Raw genomic sequence first — 24257 nt, 5'->3', positions numbered from 1 at the left:
CGTTTCCAGTGAGGGTTGGACTCCGCCAAGGCTGCCCTTTGTCACTGATTCTGTTCATAACTTTTATGGACAGAATTTCTAGGCGCAGTCAAGGCGTTGAGGGGATCTGGTTTGGTGGCTGCAGGATTAGGTCTCTGCTTTTTGCAGATGATGTGGTCCTGATGGCTTCATCTGGCCAGGATCTTCAGCTCTCACTGGATCGGTTCGCAGCCGAGTGTGAAGCGACTGGGATGAGAATCAGCACCTCCAAGTCCGAGTCCATGGTTCTCGCCCGGAAAAGGGTGGAGTGCCATCTCCGGGTTGGGGAGGAGATCTTGCCCCAAGTGGAGGAGTTCAAGTACCTCGGAGTCTTATTCACGAGTGGGGGAAGAGTGGATCGTGAGATCGACAGGCGGATCGGTGCGGCGTCTTCAGTAATGCGGACGCTGTATCGATCCGTTGTGGTGAAGAAGGAGCTGAGCCGGAAGGCAAAGCTCTCAATTTACCGGTCGATCTACGTTCCCATCCTCACCTATGGTCATGAGCTTTGGGTTATGACCGAAAGGACAAGATCACGGGTACAAGCGGCCGAAATGAGTTTCCTCCGCCGGGTGGCGGGTCTCTCCCTTAGAGATAGGGTGAGAAGCTCTGTCATTCGGGGGGAGCTCAAAGTAAAGCCGCTGCTCCTCCACATCGAGAGGAGCCAGATGAGGTGGTTCGGGCATCTGGTCAGGATGCCACCCGAACGCACGTCCCACCGGTAGGAGGCCGCGGGGAAGACCCAGGACACGTTGGGAAGACTATGTCTCCCGGCTGGCCTGGGAACGCCTCGGGGTCCCACAGGAAGAGCTGGACGAAGTGGCTGGGGAGAGGGAAGTCTGGGCTTCCCTGCTTAAGCTGCTGCCCCCGCGACCCGACCTCGGATAAGCGGAAGAAGATGGATGGATGGATGGAATATTATTTGATATTTTACGCTAATGTGTTCATCATTTCACACATAAGTCGCTCCTGAGTATAAGTCGCACCCCCGGCCAAACTATGAAAAAAACTGCGACTTATAGCCCGAAAAATACGGTATATTGTATTTTTTCTGTACACAGTAGCTCTTATATCAGCATAGTTGTTGTCCTGCCAAACAAGGTCTGTATAAGATGTTGCATTGCTAGCACAATGTGGTATATTTACATGGTGGGCAGATAGGTGGTGTCTTTGGCACGGTGCTGTAGGGCGGCGAGTCTGGCAATCTGCTGCAGATGTTGTTCACTGGCCTTTGCCTGGGGAACCACACTTAGCAAGGCCTTCAGGTAATCTGGCAACACCTGCCACCAGACACACAGCAACACTGGTATTTATCACCTGCTCTGGGAGCAGAACAAATCTATATATTGAGTTATAGCCTGCAAATTGACGCCTCACCTGAACCAAAAATGTACAGCATATTTACCTATACTCTTTCAAATTGTCTTGTAATCAGACAATATTTTCGGTATATTTAGATCAGGGGTGTCAAACTCAAATGCAGAGTGGGCCAAAAAGTAAAACTGAACAAAGCCGCGGGCCAAGGTTGAACAAATTAGCCTTTTAATAGGGACCCAAACCAGTTTTGCATTGAATATTGAACAAGCAAGGCTTATATAACTTTATAGTTGTCACACCGCGGTGAGGGAAGTCTTGTCTTGGTTTTTTTCTGTCTTGTGATCTACATGTTTTATTTTGAAAAGCAACTCCTCTTGTTTCAGATCACGGGCCCTTCCTCTTGTGTCACCAGTCTGACGTCATTCCTGACCCTTGATTGTTTCCAGAGGTGGGTAGAGTAGCCAGAAATTGTACTCAAGTAAGAGTACTGTTACTTTAGAGATTTATTACTCAAGTAAAAAGTATGTTGTGAAAAAACTACTCAAGTACTGAGTAACTGATGAGTAACATACACACACACACACACATATATATATATACATTGATATATACAGTATATAATTTATATTTATTTATTTTGCTGTTTTTGTTTACATGTTAAAGATGTTTTAATGAATATACATGCATGTTTAACACATATAGATTCCTTTCTTTCATGAAGACAAGAATATAAGTTGGTGTATTACCTGATTCTGATGACTTGCGTTGATTGTAATCAGACAGTAGTGCTGATAACGTCCACGTTTTCAAATGGAGGAGAAGAAAAGCTCCTCCTTTCTGTCTAATACCACATGAAAGTGGTGGGTTTTTGGCATCTTATTTGTCCAGCTTCCATATTCGTTTTTATACACTTTACAAGAAATACATTGGCGGCAAACTCCGTAGCTTGCTAGCTTGTTTGCGCTGGCTTTCGGAGACTCTTATTTTGAAAGCGCCGGAGCGGCACTTTTATTGTGAAGACAGGAACGTCCTCATGTGCGGTCAGTCTTTAGGCTTTTGACGGGATGTACGGTTGAAATAAAAAAAGTATCTTTTTTCCTTCACACTTTTGATTGATTGATTGGAACTTGTATTAGTAGATTGCACAGTACAGTACATATTCCGTACAATTGACCACTAAATGGTAACACCCCAATAAGTTTTTCAACTTGTTTAAGTCAGGTCATGTGACCGCCTGGCTCTGTTTGATTGGTCCAACGTCACCAGTGACTGCATCTGATTGGTGGAACGAAGTGAAACGTCACCAGTAAGGCAGGCACTTTGAAGGTCTGTCTGACAGACCAAAACAAACAAAGCGTGCATTAACAGATCGATAAAAATTAGCAGCGAGTAGCAAGCTGAATGTAGATAAAAGTAGCGGAGTAAAAGTAGCGTTCCTTCTCTATAAATATACTCAAGTAAAAGTAAAAGTATGTTGCATTAAAACTACTCTTAGAAGTACAATTTATCCCAAAAGTTACTCAAGTAGATGTAACGGAGTAAATGTAGCGCGTTACTACCCACCTCTGATTGTTTCCACCTGTTTCCCATTACCCTCATGTTCTTTATAAGCCCAAGCCTCCCCTTGTTCTGTGCCAGATTGTCTCGAGCTTTCGTGCCTGTCTTGCGTTCCATGTCCCTGTTCATGTCCATGCCTTGCCTTGTCTCACGTCTACGTCCTTGCTCCCAGAATATCCCACGCTGTAATTTTGAATTGACTTTTTTCCTCCCTCAGAGCGACTTTTGTTATCCTACCTTTTTCTACCGCAGTGGTGAGTTATTATTTTTCCTTAAAGATTTTTTTCTCAAAGTTTGTTGAGTGATTTTTTGTTTACATTGATTAGAGTAGTTAAGTTTTATAGTCTTTATTTTTTCTTCCTCCTGTTTGGAGCGTTTTTTGTTAAAGTTTTTGATAACAGATACGGTGCTAATTATATCGTCCTTATTTTTGTATTCCTCCTTTTTTTGGAGTGATTTTCGGTTTTTCCCTTTTGGAACATTTTGTCGATAGTATTTTTGTATTTCATAGTACCGTATTTTCCGCACTATAAGGCGCACCTAAAAACCACAAATTTTCTCAAAAGCTGACAGTGCGCCTTATAACCCGGTGCGCTTTATATATGGATTAATATTAAGATTCATTTTCATAAAGTTTCGGTCTCGCAACTACGGTAAACAGCCGCCATCTTTTTTCCCCGTAGAAGAGGAAGTGCTTCTTCTTCTACGCAAGCAACCGCCAAGGTAAGCACCCGCCCCCATAGAACAGGAAGCGCTTCTTCTTCTACTGTAAGCAACCACCCGCCCGCGTAGAAGAAGAAGAAGCGCGCGGATATTACCGTACGTTTCATTTCCTTTGTGTGTTTACATCTGTAAAGACCACAAAATAGCTCCTACTAAGCGACAGGGATCCGGTTCATGAAAAGACGCAATCTCTCCATCCGCACACGGACTACTATTTCACAGCAACTGCCTAAAGACTTTCAAGAAAAGCTGGCTACTTTCCGTGCATATTGTAAAAACAAGATAGCTGAAAAAAAGATCCGGCCAGAGAACATTATCAACATGGACGAGGTTCCACTGACTTTTGATATTCCTGTGAACCGCACTGTGGATACAACGGGAGCACGTACGGTGAATATTCGCACCACAGGGAATGAGAAGTCATCCTTCACTGTGGTTCTAGCTTGCCATGCTAATGGCCAGAAACTTCCACCCATGGTGATATTCAAAAGGAAGACCTTGCCAAAAGAGACCTTTCCAGCCGGCGTCATCATAAAAGCTAACTCGAAGGGATGGATGAAGAAAAGATGAGCGAGTGGTTAAGGTAAGTTTACGCGAAGAGGCCGGGTGGCTTTTTTCACGCAGCTCCGTCCATGTTGATATACGACTCCATGCGCGCCCACATCACGCTGGTTTTTAATATATTATTAAAGTTTGACTGACCTATTTGACTGTTTTTTTGACATTCCTTTAGCACAGTTAGATGCGGCTTATAACACGGGGCGGCTTATAGGTGGACAAAGTTTTGAAATATGCCGTTCATTGAAGGCGCGGCTTATAACCCAGGGCGCCTTATGGTGCGGAAAATACGGTAATTGGATTTACTAGGCTCTGGAGGCTTAAAGAGTATTTCAAAATAAAAGTTTTATTTGGAATCACCTCTCTGCATCTGAGTCCCTTACTCCGTCCATGCCTGACAATAATGACATGCAAAATCAAGTTTCAAATAATAATAATAATAATAATAATAATTTAAAAATATCAGTGGCATATCAAATACAATTTTTAAATAAAAGCTGAGTGCCTCTTTTCTATTTGCAGCATTCTGAGGTAAATATCAACATTAACTTTTTCCACAGGCTAATACATTTGAAAATAAAATAACAATGAATAAACCAACCATTCAGGACCTAAAACTGCTCAGTTTGCAACACACTGATCTAATCTGCTGTGCCCAAGCCAGATACCTGACATCTTTTCTTGAACACACACACACACACCTTGCAGCGTCCCGGAAGAGTTAGTGCTGCAAAGGATTCTGGGTATTTGTTCTGTTGTGTTTATGTTGTGTTACGGTGCAAAAGTTCTCCCGAAATGTGTTTGTCATTCTTGTTTGGTGTGAGTTCACAGTGTGGCGTATATTTCTAACAGGGTTAAAGTTGTTTATACGGCCACCCTCATTGTAACCTGTATAGCTGTTGATCAAGCATGCCTTGCATTCACTTGTGTGTGCGTGCAGAAGCCGCACATATTATGTGACTGGGCCAGCACTCGTTGGACTGGATGAAAAGCGGATGTGACGATTTTCGGGAGGGGCACTGAAATTTGGGAGTCTCGCGGGAGGTTGGCAAGTATGAGAATTAGCGGTGAATGCGGTGTTACCGCGGCACCGCCGCTGTATATAATCGGCGGGCCAGCTCTAGTGTTAATTTGGCCCGCGGGCCAGAGTTTGACACCCATGATTTAGATGGAATCTTTACCTGACATGTTTCGACTGGCATCTGCAGTCTTCTTCAGAAGGGTCACCTGATCACTGTGACGTGTCGCCTATCAGCTGTTCTTATAGGCGTGGTCAAGTCTACCTGGTTGGCTCCCCTCCCCCCCGCCGCTTGATGGTTAATGGAAGAGGGAGTCCCAGGTATGCTCCCTAATCCCGATTGATGGTTTCCTTGGGCCGCTTCCTTAGTTCGATCGCCTCCTTAATCCATCGTTTGAATGTGTTACTTTCTGTGCCGATGATTTTGCCGTTGTCCCGGTCCATTATGTGGTTATTTATTTTGCAATGATCTGATATGGTTGATCTTAAGATTTCCTGTTCGGATTTTTGTTTAAGGCTTCTTGTAAACCTTCCAGTTGTCTCTTTTTCGCATTCTTTTTGATGTTCTTTCTTCCTTGTGTTGAATGTAAGGCTGAAACGACGCGTCGACGTAGTCAACGTCATCGGTTACGTAAATACGTCGACGCCGTTTTTATGCTTCGACGCGTCGCATATTTACGTCACACTGCCGTCATGGCGGAGCGCAAAGCAGATGATGCGAGCGGTGCGAGCGAGGGAAAAAAAGCACGCCAAAAGTCGTCAAAAGTGTGGGAGTATTTCAATAAACAGCCTAATAATGTTGTAGCGGTGAACAGCTGTCTCGTCAGCTGACGCGCGAGCTCGCAACCGTGGCTGCTTAGCAACCAGCCAAACCCCACTTAATAAAATTATATTTTATCTTAGAGCACATCCGCATCCCTATTCACCTAGGCAACCCCAGGAAATGTATATAATTCGGCATTATTTCGGCCAGTCGGTTTATAAAATCAGAGCCGATCAGTTTACGTTCACGCGCAGGTATAACGCGGTGCGCTCCCGTCTCATCTGCTGGTGCGCGAGCCCGGTAATTAGACCGCTGTGTCAAATCAAGGAGTACAAAAGACGCCAGCGCAGAGTGGAAAAATGTTTAGTTCATTACAGATAACCCAGAGTTGTGCCAAAAGTATGTAAGATTTAATATTTCTCTTTGTGGGTGTGGCGCACCTGTTGCGCTGGTGAGATTGGGGGGGGGGGGGGGGGGGGGGGGGGGGGGTTGTGTGCATGTAGCGTGCTTAGTCTGGAGGCTAAATACACACAGTGTGTTATGTAACTGTTGTTTAGTGTTGATATTCTTTGCTTAGTTTGATAAATGTTGGAGCAGTTTTCTTCATCAGGAGGGTGAAGTCGCTCAATTTAAAGTGTTGGATTTAACTGTGTTGGATCATTGGCTGCTGGTGAGGGCGTAGAAAAAGGGGCATTTTTCTTCCAGTAGACAGCGTTTAAGATTGAGTGTTTCACTGATAAATTAATAATATATTTATATTGAATATGGATTTTAAATATGTATCTAAATAGGTGGTTAATTGGTTAGGTATTTATGTATTTGCATATTGGGTTTTCTGTTGCATTTATCTATTGTGTTTCTGGGTTTAAATGTATTTTATATGTATCTTGGTGCATTTATGTTGAGACAATTTATTTAAAATCTGTTTTAACTTAAAGGGAAAAGATGTGTCCATTTTCTTGCACTTGTTTAATGGTTAAGAGTTTGATAGCCTAATTAATAATTGTAAATTATGGGATTGATAATTGATTGATTTTTTACAGCATGTTAATCTTGTGGTGTTTTGTCCTTAAAGGTTTTTCACCTACTAAAGAAGCTAAAGGCTACTAAAGGCTACTAAAGACAGCTAATGACAGCTAAAGAAACTAAAGTCTATTAACACTGCTAAAGACTGCTAAAAAGACTAAAGAAGAAAAAAGAAGCTGTTTCTTCGTTGGAAAAACTGTTGCAAACTAAAGGAAAATAAAAGGAAAAAGTAACTACGGTCTGGTCTTTTGAGTGAAATCCAGAAGCCACATTCAGCATTGGTACATCCCTTCAAGTGTGGGATAAGCACAGCGAAAAAAGCAAAACACTTGACAGTTGTTGTATGCATACTGTGTCGAGCGGAAATGGCCTATCATAGCAGCACAACGGCTATGAAGGAACATTTGAAAAGAAAACACCCGACAGCGTTCTTGCCATCACCATCAACTAGTCAATCGTCCGCGTGAGTATACGTTGTCATCATTACACAAAAACATGAATGTGTCATTTGTATCTGCGTTGTAAATTCATAAACTAAAACACTGTTTCTCTCTGAGAGGCGCGTTTGGCGTGCCTGTTCAGTGTTTACAAAGACGCGCTCCTCTTTAACGCTAACGTTAATTAGTTGTGCAAATACCTTTTACAACATTAACAGTTACATATACTATGTACAAACCAACAATTAACTTTCACTTTAATCATACTATCATTGTTGTGTTATTAAGCAAAATAAGCAATACTTTTACTTTTGTTGAAATGTTTACACTGTTACAGAATATTTCGTTTTGCACTTTTTTGTATTGGATGCTTATCTTTATTTTTGCACATTTTAAAGCAAAATAAGCAATACTTTTACTTTAGAAATGCTTATACTATTGCAGAATATTAAGATTTGCACTGGATGTTTACTTTTATATTTGCACATTAAAAAGCAAATAAGCTACTTTTAATTTTGTTAAATGTTAAAAGTTTTAAATGTTTACATTGTTACAGAATATTTTGTCATGTTGTTGTCAATGTTGACTGAGTGGCCATACTTTTTTTTTTGTAAATAAAAGCCATGCCTTTTGAAAAAACTGGCCAACATTTATTTTTTCATCTTCATTTTAAATAAAAAAAATAATCGGTAAAAGGAAAAATAATCTATAGATTAATCGAAAAAAAATAATCTATAGATTAACCGATTAATCGAAAAAAATAATCTATAGATTAATCGATAGAAAAATAATCGCTAGCTGCAGCCTTAGTTGAATGTCCTCCCTGTTTCTCTGATGTATGATTTTTTGCATGATTTACACGAGATTTCGTCGATGACATTGCATTTCTTGTCTTGTTCTATTTTGTCTTTTGGATGTCTTGTTTTTGTGTGAGGTTTAACTGTTGTGTTTATTTTGTGTTCTTTGTATTGGTTCAGTTACTCCCCTAATGTATGGTAAGATTATGACCTCTTTGTTCTTTATTTCAGGTTTTTCTTTGAGTTTCTTCTTTGTTCTCTTTTCCTTATGTTTTACTTGTTGTTCCCGCTTTTTTGATCAAAAAAAAATGTTTTACTTGTTGTTCCTGCAGTCTACCACGCCTATAAGAACGTCACAGTGGTCAGGTGACCCTTTTGAAGAAGACTGCAGATGACAGTCGTAACATGTCAGGTAAAGATTCCATCTAAATATACCGAAAATATTGTCTGATTACAAGAACATTTGAAAGAGTATATGAATAAGAAGACACAATATAACCTTTTTGAGCAGTATATTTACCTGGTTGTAATGCATGGTAACATAGAGTTCATTATCCAGTTTCAAAGCCAGACTCCATATGACTCTTCTGAACCAAAGACTGTAGTTGGCATCTACTGGTTCTGCTTCCGTAGTAACATCCAGAATGTACTCTCTCTTGTTTAGGGGACGAACATTCTGACCTAAAAAAAAAACACACACTTTAGCATTTAATGAACAAACAATGTCTTCTTCTTCAGTGGTCCCCAACCTTTTTTGCGCCACGGACCAGTTTAATGTAGGCATTATTTTCAGGGATCGGCTTTCCACTCGTGCCCAGAGGTGGGTAGAGTAGCCAGAAATTGTACTCAAGTAAGAGTACTGTTACTTTAGAGATTTATTACTCAAGTAAAAGTAAGGAGTAGTCACCCAAATATTTACTTGAGTAAAAGTAAAAAGTATGTTGTGAAAAAACTACTCAAGTACTGAGTAACTGATGAGTAACATACACACACATATCATATATATATATATATATAATATATATATATATATATATATATATATATATATATACATACATACATATATACACATATATATATATGTATATACACATATATATATGTATATACACATATATATATGTATATATATATATATATATATATACACATACATATATACACATATATATATGTATATACATATATATATATATATATATATATATATATATATATATATATATATATATATATATATATATATATATATATATATACACATACATTGATATATACAGTATATAATTTATATTTATTTATCTTGCCGTTTTTGTTTACATGTTAAAGGTGTTTTAATGAATATACATGCATGTTTAACACATATAGATTCCTTTATTTCATGAAGACAAGAATATAAGTTGGTGTATTACCTGATTCTGATGACTTGCATTGATTGTAATCAGACAGTAGTGCTGATAGCGTCCACGTTTTCAAATGGAGGAGAAAAAAGTTCCTCCTTTCTGTCTAATACCACATGAAAGTGGTTGGTTTTTGGCATCTTATTTGTCCAGCTTCCATATTCGTTTTTATACACTTTACAAGAAATACATTGGCGGCAAACTCCGTAGCTTGCTAGCTTGTTTGCGCTGGCTTTCGGAGACTCTTATTTTGAAAGCGCAGGCGCGATGGAGCGGCACTTTTATTGTGAAGACAGGAACTGTACAGTCAGTCTTTAGGCTTTTGACGGGATGTACGGTTGAAATAAAAAATGATCTTTTTTCCTTCACACTTTTGATTGATTGATTGGAACTTTTATTAGTAGATTGCACAGTACAGTACATATTCCGTACAATTGACCACTAAATGGTAACACCCCAATAAGTTTTTCAACTTGTTTAAGTCAGGTCATGTGACCCCTGGCTCTGTTTGATTGGTCCAACGTCACCAGTGACTGCATCTGATTGGTGGAACGGAGTGAACGTCACCAGTGACTGTATTTGTTGAAACGCAGGCACTATGAAGGTCTGTCTGACAGACCAAAACAAACAAAGCGTGCATTAACAGATCGATAAAAATTAGTAGCGAGTAGCGAGCTGAATGTAGATAAAAGTAGCGGAGTAAAAGTAGCGGAGTAAAAGTAGCGTTTCTTCTCTATAAATATACTCAAGTAAAAGTAAAAGTATGTTGCATTAAAACTACTCTTAGAAGTACAATTTATCCAAAATGTTACTCAAGTAGATGTAACGGAGTAAATGTAGCGCGCTACTACCCACCTATGCTCGTGCCAGATAAATACAGCAAAATTAAGTGCATGAAAAACACAACTCACTATAACGCTGAATTAGTGGGAGCCCCGGGCTTGTTTCTTTGCAATGAGATGCTAATGGAAATCAGCCTTTGGCTACAATCTGTCACTTTTCTATTTGATATGTTCATTAATGTGCCTTGTATCATGTCACAAAGTTATAAGAAATGGCAACTTCCTATGAGGAGTTTTATTGTACATCTATATCCTTGTCCCCTCCCAATATGGTTTTCGTAAAAAAAGCACCACTCGACCTTTTGGAAAAGGTCAATGACTGTATTGAAGAAGGAAAATGCGGTATTGGCATTTTTATTTTTTATTTTTTTTTGGATCTATCCAAGGCCTTTGACACAATAGACTTTGAGATCTTATTGTATAAGCTATATCACTATGGTGTCAGAGGGGTACCTCTCGATTGGTTCCGCTCTTACCTATACGGAAGGCAGCAATGTGTATGCGTCAATGATCACAATTCACCCTGTATGACCATAAATTACGGGGTTCCCCAGGGATCCATCTTGGGGCCTCTCCTTTTTATCCTATACATAAATGATTTTGTAAACTCCTCCGAAACTTTTCATAAAATAATTTTTGCTGATGATACAAATTTGTTTAAAGTATGTTGCATTAAAACTACTCTTAGAAGTACAATTTATCCCAAAAGTTACTCAAGTAGATGTAACAGAGTAAATGTAGCGCGTTATTACCCACCTCTGATGGTACCACATTTTATTATGGTAAACAACTGGCAGCTGAGTTGCCAAAATAAAATGAAACAGAGCTACTGTATTTCTACTTACAGTAACATGTTGTAAAAATAATAATAATTAAAGCTGCAAGCAGCATTGGTTGGGCCCGCGTATTTGGCAGGTGCTAGTCCTAAGTGTCCCAATACTTTTGTCAAGTTTTAGTCCCAAGTGTCCCAATACTTTTGTCAAGTTTTAGTCCCAAGTATCCCAATACTTTTGTCCAGTTTTCGGCCTAAATGTCCCAATACTTTTGTCCAGTGGTAGTCATAAGTGTCCCAATACTTTTGTCTACTTTTAGTCCGAAGTGTCCCAATACTTTTGTCTAGTGTACCTACCTTGTCTGCATTGTGTGGGCACGCTGGTGCTTCCTGCTTTTAAGCAGCCATCTTGAGAAAACAGCAGCGCAGCAGCATCAGCGCAGCGGTTCTTTGAAGTCTCATAAAATCAAAACCGGAGCAGTTAGAAAAATTATTTCGATAACTTTTATTTGGAAGGGTTCAATCTCTCCCCTGTGTTAGTTTGAAGCCGAAACGACAAACGCGCTCAGAGATAATGTTTGAAGAGAAGTGACCGGTTTATAAAAAAAATTTGTTTTGAAGGGGAAATTGCAAATTTCCTGTTGATTTTTGCTGAGGGTTGTCAATCTATGAAATGTAGGTCTATGTGAGACCTACGAAGAGGTTTTTGTTTCATGTCTCTCCGACCTTCCCAGTGGGAGTTACAGGCAGTTTTGTCATTTTTTTCTTCCGAGGAGCAGTTTTTTCTCCGTTTTATTCAAAAATTGCTCTAGAGCGCAATTTTTTAATTTGGGGTTAGGTTTTTTTATTAGATCACAATTTTTGCCAGTCCTGATGTGTGTGTTCAGTTTGGTGAGTTTTGAAGCATGTTAAGGGGGTCAAATTACAGCTCAAAGAGGCCTAGTGGCCTAGTGGTTAGAGTGTCCGCCCTGAGATCGGTAGGTTGTGAGTTCGGTAGGTTGTGAAACCCCGGCCGAGTCATACCAAAGACTATAAAAATGGGACCCATTACCTCCCTGCTTGGCACTCAGCATCAAGGGTTGGAATTGGGGGTTAAATCACCAAAATGATTCCCGGGCGCGGCCACCGCTGCTGCCCACTGCTCCCCTCACCTCCCAGGGGGTGATCAAGGGTGATGGGTCAAATGCAGAGAATAATCTCGCCACACCTAGTGTGTGTGTGACAATCATTGGTACTTTAACTTTAACTTTAACAAGAGTGACCGTTTTTAGTACTCTTTTGTCTTGAAGGGAGAATTGCCAACTTTAGCCCGAGAATGTACTATTATGAAAGCTAGGTGTGAGCCAGACCTACATAGAGGTTTTTGTTTCATGTCTCTCTGACCTTCCTAGTGGGAGTTACAAGCAGTCTAGTTTTTTTTTTTCCTAGGGGGCGCTAGAGCGCACTTTTGAGTTTTGGGGTTCGGTTTTTTTAAAAAAAAGGCAATTTTCGCAGGTCCTGATGTGTGGGTCAAATATGGTGAGTTTTGAAGCATGTTAAGTGGGTCAAATTACAGTTTAAAGTGGCGGCGGAAGAATAAAGAATAAAGAATAATTAAAGCTGCAAGCAGCGTTGGTCGGGCGCGCGTATTTGGCAGGTGCTAGTCCTAAGTGTCCCAATACTTTTGTCCAGTTTTAGTCCCAAGTGTCCCAATACTTTTGGCAAGTTGTAGTCCTAAGTGTCCCAATACTTTTGTCATGTTGTAGTCCCAAGTGTCCCAATACTTTTGTCCAGTTTTCGGCCTAAGTGTCCCAATACTTTTGTCCAGTTTTCGGCCTAAGTGTCCCAATACTTTTGTCCGGTGGTAGTCATAAGTGTCCCAATACTTTTGTCTAGTGTACCTACCTTGTCTGCATTGTGTGGGCATGCTGGTGCTTCCTGCTTTTAAGCAGCCATCTTAAAAAAACAGCAGCGCAGCAGCATCAGCGCAGCTGGTCTTTGAAGGGTCATAAAATCAAAACCGGAGCAGGTATTAAAACGCTGTTCTGTTATTTTATACACAAGGGTTTGATCTCTCTCCTGTGTTAGTTTGAAGCCGAAACGACAAACGCGCTCAGAGGAGATAGATTTTGAAGAAAGGTGACTGTTTTTTACAAACATTTTGTTTTGAAGGGGGAATAGCAAACTTCCTGTTGATTTTTGCTGGGGGTTGTCAATTTATGAAATGTAGGCCTAAGTGAGACCTACATATAGGTTTTTGTTTCATGTCTCTCCGACCTTCCTAGTGGGAGTTACAGGCAGTTTTGTCAGTTTTTTCATCCGAGGAGCAGTTTTTGTGCGTTTTATTAAAAAATTGCGCTAGAGCACAATTTTGAGATTTGGGGTTAGGTTTTTTTATTAGATCACAATTTTTGCCAGTCCTGATGTGTGTGTTCAGTTTGGTGAGTTTTGAAGCATGTTAAGGGGGTCAAATTACAGCTCAAAGAGGCAAAAGTGACCGTTTTTAGTACTCTTTTGTCTTGAAGGGGGAATTGCCAACTTTAGCCCGAGAATGTACTATTATGAAAGCTAGGTCTGAGCCAGACCTACATAGAGGTTTTTGTTTCATGTCTCTCCGACCTTCCTAGTGGGAGTTACAGGCAGTCTAGTTTTTTTTTTCCCTAGGGGGCGCTAGAGCGCACTTTTGAGTTTTGGGGTTCGGTTTTTTTTTAAAAAAAGGCAATTTTCGCAGGTCCTGATGTGTGGGTCAAATATGGTGAGTTTTGAAGCATGTTAAGTGGGTCAAATTACAGTTTAAAGTGGCGGCGGAAGAATAAAGAATAAAGAATAATAAAACCTTACAAATACAATGGGCCATGCGGGCCCTAATTAACAAAACACTATATATTTTACAGTAAAAGTCTGGCAACTTTTTTTCTGTAAAAAACAGTGGTAAAATTTGCAGATTTTTTTTATTCTTTACGTTAGAAATTAAAAAATATATATATTTAGTTCATTGGCAAATTCATTACTTATTTATTGTTACAAGCGGCCCTCTAATGGCAGCCATGACTGCGGATGTGGCCCTCAATGAAAACAAGTTTGACACCCCTGGTCTAGTGGGACAGGCCAAAGTTAAGTGGGAGAAAATGCAGTCCTTTATAAATTATTTAATGTTTCTCTGCGGCCCGGTCGCAAATGCGTCACGGACTGGTACCGGTCCCCGGACCACTGTTCTACTTGACCCAGCCCCTGTGCCATGGAACACAACATCCTTTCAGAACTTAAAGAGTAAAACCTGAGTACCTTTGTGTGTGACCAAAAATATGGCATATTCATCCAAGGCTTCCACTCTGTGTAGATCCATTTCATAGCAGAGCTCCTCAATAGCATCCAAAGCGACCTAAAGTGCAGAAATAAATATGGTCTGAATGAATGTTTTCCTCAGTGCGGACCTAAAACTGTCCAAGATGGTTCATTTGCATTTCATTTTGTGAGTGAGCTTACAGAGCATGTCTTGATTTTCAAGTGCCTTTCTATGCCGCCTGGCAACAGGAAGAGCTGTCTTTTAGAGCTCCGCCCAGCCTGTGCGTACACAAGCAATCAGAAAGCTCCCACGTGTAGTTTGGAGTGTACAACAATAGTAAAGAATAACCGCAAAGGAGACTGACCATCATGGCTTTCAGTTCCATGGTGTTGGGATACCGTACACGTCCTCCATATTGAAATGTTTTCCTCAGATTCTGCTCACATGCCTTGGCGATACCTGCCGATGGAGAAGACTGACAATCACTGGATGGACGCATGACAGGTTAGGTGATTGTTGTTGGATACATCCATTGATGGTCGGGTTTGGGATGGATGAAGAATAGGTGTGGTCATTGTTGGATTGATGGTGAATGACTGGAAGGATGCTTGGATATGGCATAATGAAGGGTGAATAAATAAAGTTCGTCTGGAAAGTATTCACAGCGCTTCACATTTACAGCCTTACTCCAAAATAGAATGAATTAATTTTTGTCCTTAATATTCTACAGACAATGGCCCATAATGACAAGGTGAAAAGTTGTTTTTCTAGTTTTGAAAATCTATTAAAAATATCCATCCATCCATCCATCTTCTTCCGCTTATCCGAGGTCGGGTCGCGGGGGCAGCAGCCTAAGCAGGGAAGCCCAGACTTCCCTCTCCCCAGCCACTTCGTCCAGCTCTTCCTGTGGGACCCCGAGGCGTTCCCAGGCCAGCCGGGAGACATAGTCTTCCCAACGTGTCCTGGGTCTTCCCCGCGGCCTCCTACCGGTCGGACGTGCCCTAAACACCTCCCTAGGGAGGCGTTCGGGTGGCATCCTGACCAGATGCCCGAACCACCTCATCTGGCTCCTCTCCATGTGGAGGAGCAGCGGCTTTACTTTGAGTTCCCCCCGGATGGCAGAGCTTCTCACCCTATCTCTAAGGGAGAGCCCCGCCACTCGGCGGAGGAAACTCATTTCGGCCGCTTGTACCCGTGATCTTGTCCTTTCGGTCATAACCCAAAGCTCATGACCATAGGTGAGGATGGGAACGTAGATCGACCGGTAAATTGAGAGCTTTGCCTTCCGGCTCAGCTCCTTCTTCACCACAACGGATCGATACAGCGTCCGCATTACTGAAGACGCCGCACCGATCCGCCTGTCGATCTCACGATCCACTCTTCCCTCACTCGTGAACAAGACTCCGAGGTACTTGAACTCCTCCACTTGGGGCAAGATCTCCTCCCCAACCCGGAGATGGCACTCCACCCTTTTCCGGGCGAGAACCATGGACTCGGACTTGGAGGTGCTGATTCTCATCCCAGTCGCTTCACACTCAGCTGCGAACCGATCCAGTGAGAGCTGAAGATCCTGGCCAGATGAAGCCATCAGGACCACATCATCTGCAAAAAGCAGAGACCTAATCCTGCAGCCACCAAACCAGATACCCTCAACGCCTTGACTGCGCCTAGAAATTCTGTCCATAAAAGTTATGAACAGAATCGGTGACAAAGGGCAGCCTTGGCGGAGTCCAACCCTCACTGGAAACGTGTCCGACTTACTGCCGGCAATGCGGACCAAGCTCTGGCACTGATCATACAGGGAGCGGACCGCCACAATCAGACAGTCCGATACCCCATACTCTCTGAGCACTCCCCACAGGACTTCCCGAGGGACACGGTCGAATGCCTTCTCCAAGTCCACAAAGCACATGTAGACTGGTTGGGCAAACTCCCATGCACCCTCAAGGACCCTGCCGAGAGTATAGAGCTGGTCCACAGTTCCACGACCAGGACGAAAACCACACTGTTCCTTCCTATTAAAAATAGAAAAATAAAAACAATACATATACATACGTAAGTATTATACAGCTTTCGCACAACATTTGGTTGATGCACCTTTGGCAGTACAAAACAATAACATATATCCCCATTATTTATTTATTATTTACTTTTTAAATTATATCTCAATTCTTTACGCTGCTGCTGGAATTAAAATGTTCCTGAGGGAACTCTCCTGAAGGAATCAATAAAGTACTATCTATCAGTGACGTGCAGTCACTAGAGGCAGGTGAGGCGGGGCCTCACCTGCCATCATGGAAAGAAAAAAAAATGTAAAAAGAAAAAAAAAAAATTAAATTGTTATATGTATCCAGTGATTATACTATAAAGTTATTTTCCATTTAACTTCACCAGTTTTAGATTATTTTTATTCAAAATCGCTGAATTTTCACATTTGCCGTTCAAATACTGAGAAGAGACGGTGCGGTGAACAGCAGCCAGTTGAGGCACGTCACTCAGTGCCTCAACATGGATTCCGGACTCGGCTAACTGCTGGCCTGCTGTGCAGTGAGACTGTATTGCTATATGAATTATATTATACATTTCCATAGTTTAGTTAGCTGAGGTATATAATGTACAGTGTATTTTGTCAACAACTGTATGTGTGTAAAGTATTTCTTGTGCTGAGCGATCATAAAACGGCTGCAAAAGACGCACTGGCTGAGGCTCGCCTCCTGCACCCCCGCCGTAGAATTGTTATATCAACTAAAGCCCACACTTAAACTTTCCACGTGCAAGATTGAATCTATTTAAAAAAGTTATTTCATAAGAAGCCAAAAAGTGCAGTCATTCACAACTCCTCCAACACGAACATTATTGTTTTTGCACTTTTTGGCTTCTTATTAAATAACTTTTGTAACCTATTTTCATGGGCTTTCCTCTTTGTGATGTTAAGTTCCTGTTATGCGCTGTTATACAGTATATGCCTTGAGCTCTTATTTTGAAGGCGCTAAGAGCGGAAGTGATGACACGGAGTGGAGCGGAGGTTTTTCAAAGAAGGTAAATAAAGTGGTCCTCGTGTAAACTGGAGCCTCCGTGTTTGTTATTTTGTAGTTTCATACAGTATAGGCGACATTTATAAACCCTCGGTTACACTTTTTTAAATAGATTCAATCTTGCACGTGGAAAGTTTAAGTGAGGGCTTTAGTTGCGGCGCATGGACTTCATTTCTAAGTAAAGGTAAGACCATAATAACGTTTTTTTTATTAAATGTGCTTTTTTGTGTGCTACAGTTTGTATGTGTAAAGTTAAAGTTAAGTTAAAGTAGCAATGATTGTCACACACACACTAGGTGTAATGAAATTTGTCGTCTGCATTTGACCCATCCCCTTGTTCACCCCCTGGGAGGTGAGGGGAGCAGTGGGCAGCAGCGGCGCCGCGCCCGGTAATAATTTTTGGTGATTTAACCCCCAATTGCAAGCCTTGATGCTGAGTGCCAAGCAGGGAAGAATGCTGGTATGAGCTTTTAAACATAACCCGTTAACTGCTGCCAATCAAATGGTGAATAAGATACTCTTTAGGGTTCATATGTTTGTAAATCTGACTGTGATGAAGTCAGTGCCTCACCAGCCATCAACCTCACCGCACGTCACTGATATCTATCTATCTATCTATCAATTAAGTATTGAGCAAATGCAGTGAATACTTGTGTGCATGTGACTTTCTATTTTTATTTATTTTTTTAAATAAATTTGCAACCTTGGTCATGTTTTGTTTAGTTAGATATTAGTTGCCATGGGTGCTGATTATTGTCACCTGCCTCTGATTAGTGGTCGTGACGCTCACCTGCTCCTGGTCACTAATTAGAGAGCTAGTTATTCCTGCCTCGCACCATACTCTTGCCTTTTTTTTTTCTTCCAATTTGTCGCACTTTTATTTTTATCTTGCAATTTTACTTTTTATTCGAACCCTTTTAGCGTATTGCTTTTGCACTATCTTGTTTAGCTCATTCATTGTTTATGTTCTTTGTTTGTTTTTGTTTTGCTCTATGCCTTTTAACCTGTAAAGCACTTTGGTCCAATTTAAAAATGGTTGTAAACGTGCTATATAAATAAAGTTGCCTTGCCTTGCCTGCCTGGCAGTCTTGTTCGCAACACGCAACATTTAGGTGGGCATTTATGTTCTTAAGAGTTTAGAATGACTAGTTTCTTACTCCGTTTGGTAGTCTTTTGCTCAGCTCTGCTCTACCTTCCCGTGCCATCCGCACGTGTTCCTTTTTTCGTATCTTTTGCCTTGTGAGTTGAATACGTCATCCTTCTTACCTGCACACTGCTTCCGGACGTCTTTTTGCGTCTTGAAGAAACGACCATCGCAAAATCATGCGACCCCGACGTGACATACGGTATTGTGTGTAGAATTGAAGGACAACAATGAATTGAGTGTGATACCTTGGTACTGCAGGCCAATGCCAACTGAGGCATCATGTAGAAAGCTGAAGAGGAATGGCTTCATCACATGTGAAGAGCGATGGAAAGCAGTCAGGATGTACATGAGCCTCCATCCTCTCTGGCAGCTTTCTCTACACAATTCAACACAACCACGCAATAACACAACTTTGCACATTCATGACGACACACTTGCTATCATTAGATGTGTCATGATTACGTTTTGCTGCTGTTGTTGGCGGTGACTTGCTTCATCACTTGGCAGTAAGTTTCATCCTTCATCAGGCCATGATCAGCACTCAACTGCAGTGACCACACGTGAGACACCATATTAGACAAGGTGACAGGAAAATGTCCACGAGTGCAGCTGGGATAGGCTCCAGCCCCCTCACAAACCCCCAAGATGGACAAGCGGTAGACGATGGAGATTTTTGTGTTTGTGTGTACGTACTTTGAGGATGACAGTGATCAGGTCCTGTTCAGTCTGACCTTTCAATGGCAGGTCTCCCATGAACTTCATGATGGCTGTCAGGAAAAAGAAGTCAATATTAGTTCCTTTTCATGTTGATTCAGCATATCTGACATTTTTGGACAATTTTAAGCAAGTTCCATATGTACGCATGGTTGAAGAAACATTATGATCTACTAAAGGTTTGTGTGTATTAAAACACGTGCAAACAAAACTGATCTACTAAGCTCATGCTCAGAGGATAGCATCTTTTAAATGAGTCGAATAGAGAGTGCAAGGATTGCTTCTCTTAAATGATATATATATTTTTTTAAATATAGAAGTCATGTTAATAATATACCGTTTTTCTGCTGTCTCCAAATCAGCCCATTGCCCATAAGTCATATATATATATATATATATATATATATATATATATATATATATATATATATATATATATACACTGTATATATATATATTTATATATATACACATATATATATATATATATATATATATACACACATGTATATATATATATATATATATATATACATATACACATATATAAATATACACATATATATATATATATACACATATATATATATATACACATATATATATATGTATATATATGAATATATGTGTGTATATATATATATATATATATATATATATATATATATATATATATATCTATGTGTATATATGTGTGTGTATATACACATATATATGTCAGTGTTTCCCACACATTCATTTATTTGTGGCGGCCCGCCACGAAAGAATTACGTCCGCCACAAATGGATTTTTCGGCTTTTGACTCGCTCGACCGCTCATAAAAGCAATGGGACTCTGTCTGTGAATGTTGCTTGTAGTTACACCTCCGGTGCAGTAGGTGGTGGTAGCCTACTATGCATTGTAACTCCGCCAATAGCACTTAATTCACCTGGTGGGCCAGAAGAAGAAGAAGAAGAGGGACGGACGGACGGACGGACGGACGGAATCAAAATACTCGCCGGCTACTTTTCATAATGATGGTTTCTACCTCAAACGTCCAAAAGCTGCTGAAAGCCTTGATCCAGGATGCCATGGGGGAAAAAACTTAAATGGTGCCTTTTGGCGACAGTTAGCAGCTTGGTGGCTCATAGCCGGCTAGCTAACGCTTGCTAGCGTGGTAGCATTGCTTCATTTTTACAGGTGTTATAGGTAGATAGGTTATAGCTGCATCGCTCGCGGCTCGTCATATATTTAACGTTAATCCGTGATTTCACCGAGCGTTTCACTGACGGTGAGCAGCCTGACGCTGCTTCATTAACACCGCCGCTGTTTGACTCGTGGGCCGGGGCAGACGCACGTAGTAACAGTCACGTGTTACAATACCGACGAGCTAACGTGTCCAGGTTATAACCCTGTTGTCAATAAACACACATGGACTGAAGCTAAAATGTCCACTGTCCACTGCAGCATGTGAATGCAATGAAAAGAATAAAATCTGAGCCAACCAGCTGTTAAAATGTTGTCCAGGTTAATGTTTTGGCCATTAAAGGCCCTTCATTTCAAGATTTCAACTGTGATCGGGCTTTAAACAGGTGGCTGACCTGTTCAGATGAGTGTAACTGCTACTGGTCAAATAATGTGAAATAGCATTTAATTTTACATGTATGCAATGCCATTTAAATGTAATTATAGATAATAATAATAATAAATACTGTGTAGTGTTGTAAATAGTCAACGGGAAGGATTTTAGTAAGATATAAGCCATGAGCACTACACAGCCAGAAAAAAACCTAGGCAGGACAAGTAAAAATATTGGGGCAAGTAGATTTGAGAAGTCAGGCAAGTAGAAAAAAACCTTAACGTTGAACCCTGCATGTGTTGAGCTGCTGCCGCTTAAGGTTAGACGGCACTGTACATAGAGCGCTTCTGCTCGTTAGTAATAAATTCTAATGTTGGATGTTCACTCCTTCACACAGATGAGTATAGAAAAATATTTTCAACGGCCGAAAAGGGCTCGACTTGGAGAGGAGGTAGGCCTACAGTCCGGAACACAGGTGCGACCTGTTCAGCAGCAGCAGGAGGAGGAGGAGGAGGTTGACTGACTGTGGCAGGACACCTCTGCCTCTGTTTCACTTCATGTTGCTGGTAAATAATATGGTTGTAGTAGTAGGCTAAAGTTAAATTATTTAGTATTCACTAATTAAAGGGGCAGAGCTTTAAGAGACATTTTAGCTTTTATATTTTATAAGATATATTTTTTGTAAGAACCACAATTAATAAATATATTTCAGTGAATCACTAATTGTTCAAATCTGTATATAAATATGTACATAAAATGTTGTAATTATATTCCAACTCCGCGTTCTTCTTGGTCATCGCCGCTATATATATATATATATATATATATATATATATATATATATATATATATATATATATATATATATATATATATATATATATATATAAACTAACATGTCTTCTATATCTTTCTTGCAATATGCATTTTCTTGCGTCTGGAACATTCCAGCGCACGCTCGAGGTTAGTGCCAGCGCTTCATAGAGCGCAGAATAGTGGGTTCTGTTGAAGATGGAACTGCAGTACAGCTTCTACAATGCCCAGAAAAAGTTGTACATGTATAGTTGTATGCTGCATGTTTTAATACATAGCAAAACACCGCAAGTATGAGCATGAATGCTGAAAGCATCTGTGCTGAAAGCTGCGTATTACACGCAAAATCCTTCATTAAATACAGCGGCCTGCACCACTTTTGCACTTGTTGTCAATTGTAAACACAGTCTTGGTAGATCAACCGCAACATGCTCACTAATAGTACTCCCAATGTTATATTTTGCACACTCTATTAACCACTTCTTATACGCCATGTACTAGTTGATAGTCTCACCTGATGAGATGTCAGCAGCCACTCTATTCATTCCACTGTCTGAGAACTCGATCAGAGACTCTTGCAGTGGAGACTGGGAAGACAGGAAGAAGGGCAATTCCTTTTAAATTGCACATACAGTCATGGTCAAAAGTGTACATACACTTGTAAAGAACATCATGTCATGGCTGTCTTGAGTTTCCAATCATTTCTACAACTCTTATTTTTTTGTGATGTAGTGATTGGAGCACATACTTGTTGGTCAGAAAAAACATTCATGAAGTTTGCTTCTTTTATGAATTTATTATGATGTGAGGGTCAAAAGTATACATACAGCAATGTTAGTATTTGCTTACATGTCCCTTGGCAAGTTTACCTGCAATAATACTGCAATTTTTGACCACTCCTCTTGACAAAATTGGTGCAGTTCAGCTAAATTTGTTGGTTTTCTGACATGGACTTGTTTCTTCAGCATTGTCCACACGTTTAAGTCAGGACGGACCACAGAACTTTCCTTCAGAAGGTCTTATCTTTGTCCATGTGATGTTAGATGAAACAAAAAAATGAGCTGTTTGGCCACAATACCCAGCAATATGTTTGGAGGAGAAAAGGTGAGGCCTTTAATCCCAGGAACACCATTCCTACCGTCAAGCATGGTGGTGGTAGTATTATGCTCTGGGCCTGTTTTGCTGCCAATGGAACTGCTGCTGTCATGTCTGTGTAATCATGTTTTGTTTAGTTTCTGGCTTTTCACTCCCTTGTCTTGTTTGCATGATTACCCATTCGTTTCACCTGTTCCACGTTTGGACTCATTGTGCACTCTTGTTTGTCACCATAGCAACCATTAGTTTTCACCTGTCACGCACCTGCTTTCACTAATCATGTCCATAGTATTTAAGTTCATTCATTTTCTGTTGTTCGTCCTGACGACATCCCCGCATTTATGCTCCTGCACACTCTCCACACCCTGATGACCCTTGCTACTCTTTTTTCATGCCGGTTCCATGCCAAGTAAGTTTTGTTTATTAAGCCACAGTTAGCGTTTTGTTTAGTTGTTCATAGTTTTTTGCCCCCGTGCAAGTCTTTTGTTTTCATTAGTCAAGTTTTGTACCTCCGCCCCTGTGCGCGCTTTTCGTTTATTCCTTTTTTGATAGTTTAAATAAATCATGTACCCACCTTCAAGCCTTGACCAGTCCAATTCACTTGCACCTCGGGAGAACAAACCAAGCCATAGTCCTAGTCATGACAGCTGCTTTACAGAGAGTGAATGGGACAATGAAAAAGGAGGATTACCTCCAAATTCTTCAGGACAAGCTAAAATCATCAGCCCGGAGGTTGGGTCTTGGGCGCAGTTGGGTGTTCCAACAGGACAATGACCCCAAACACACCTCAAAAGTGGTAAAGGAATGGCTAAATCAGGCTAGAATGAAGGTTTTAGAATGGCTTTCCCAAAGTCCTGACTTAAACGTGTGGACAATGCTGAAGAAACAAGTCCATGTCAGAAAAACAACACATTTAGCTGAACTGCACCAATTTAGTGGTCAAAAATTCAAGCAGAAGCTTGTGGATGGCTACCAAAAGCGCCTTATTGCGGGTAAACTTGCCAAGGGACATGTAAGCAAATATTAACATTGCTGTATGTATACTTTTGACCCTCACATTTTCAGTAGAGCCATAATAAATTCATAAAAGAAGCAAACTTCATGAATGTTTTTTGTGACCAACAAGTATGTGCTCCAATCACTTCATCACAAAAAATAAGAGTTGTAGAAATGATTGGAAACTCCAGACAGCCATGACATGATGTTCTTTACAAGTGTATGTAAACTTTGGACCATGACTGTATGTCCTTGGTGGTATCAATTGAATGATATCAGTGAGCACACTTATTTATCCAAACCACAGTCCTACCTTGGAGAATTGGATCATATCAGCAGGTTCCCTACACTCTCTCCCATTCCTGGTTTTAGGATGAAATACAAGCAGGTGTGAACTTGTGTA

At 40.7% G+C, this 24257-nt stretch overlaps 1 protein-coding gene across 1 annotated transcript in view; it reads right to left on the bottom strand.

Annotated features, from left to right (window-relative positions):
* The window catches only part of myo15aa (myosin XVAa), a 169160-nt gene that overhangs the window by 21287 nt on the left and 123616 nt on the right, over window positions 1–24257 (bottom strand). Inside the window, 10 exon segments of the mRNA XM_072915931.1 lie at window positions 1165–1298; window positions 8735–8895; window positions 14496–14592; window positions 14697–14774; window positions 14861–14955; window positions 18924–19054; window positions 19141–19223; window positions 19372–19445; window positions 22278–22350; window positions 24168–24216. Coding sequence (XP_072772032.1) covers window positions 1165–1298; window positions 8735–8895; window positions 14496–14592; window positions 14697–14774; window positions 14861–14955; window positions 18924–19054; window positions 19141–19223; window positions 19372–19445; window positions 22278–22350; window positions 24168–24216 — 975 coding nt within the window.

The sequence above is a fragment of the Nerophis lumbriciformis genome, linkage group LG24 (genome assembly GCF_033978685.3).
Source record: "Nerophis lumbriciformis linkage group LG24, RoL_Nlum_v2.1, whole genome shotgun sequence".
Classification (NCBI taxonomy): domain Eukaryota; kingdom Metazoa; phylum Chordata; class Actinopteri; order Syngnathiformes; family Syngnathidae; genus Nerophis; species Nerophis lumbriciformis.
This window is presented reverse-complemented; position numbering and strand designations above follow the sequence as displayed.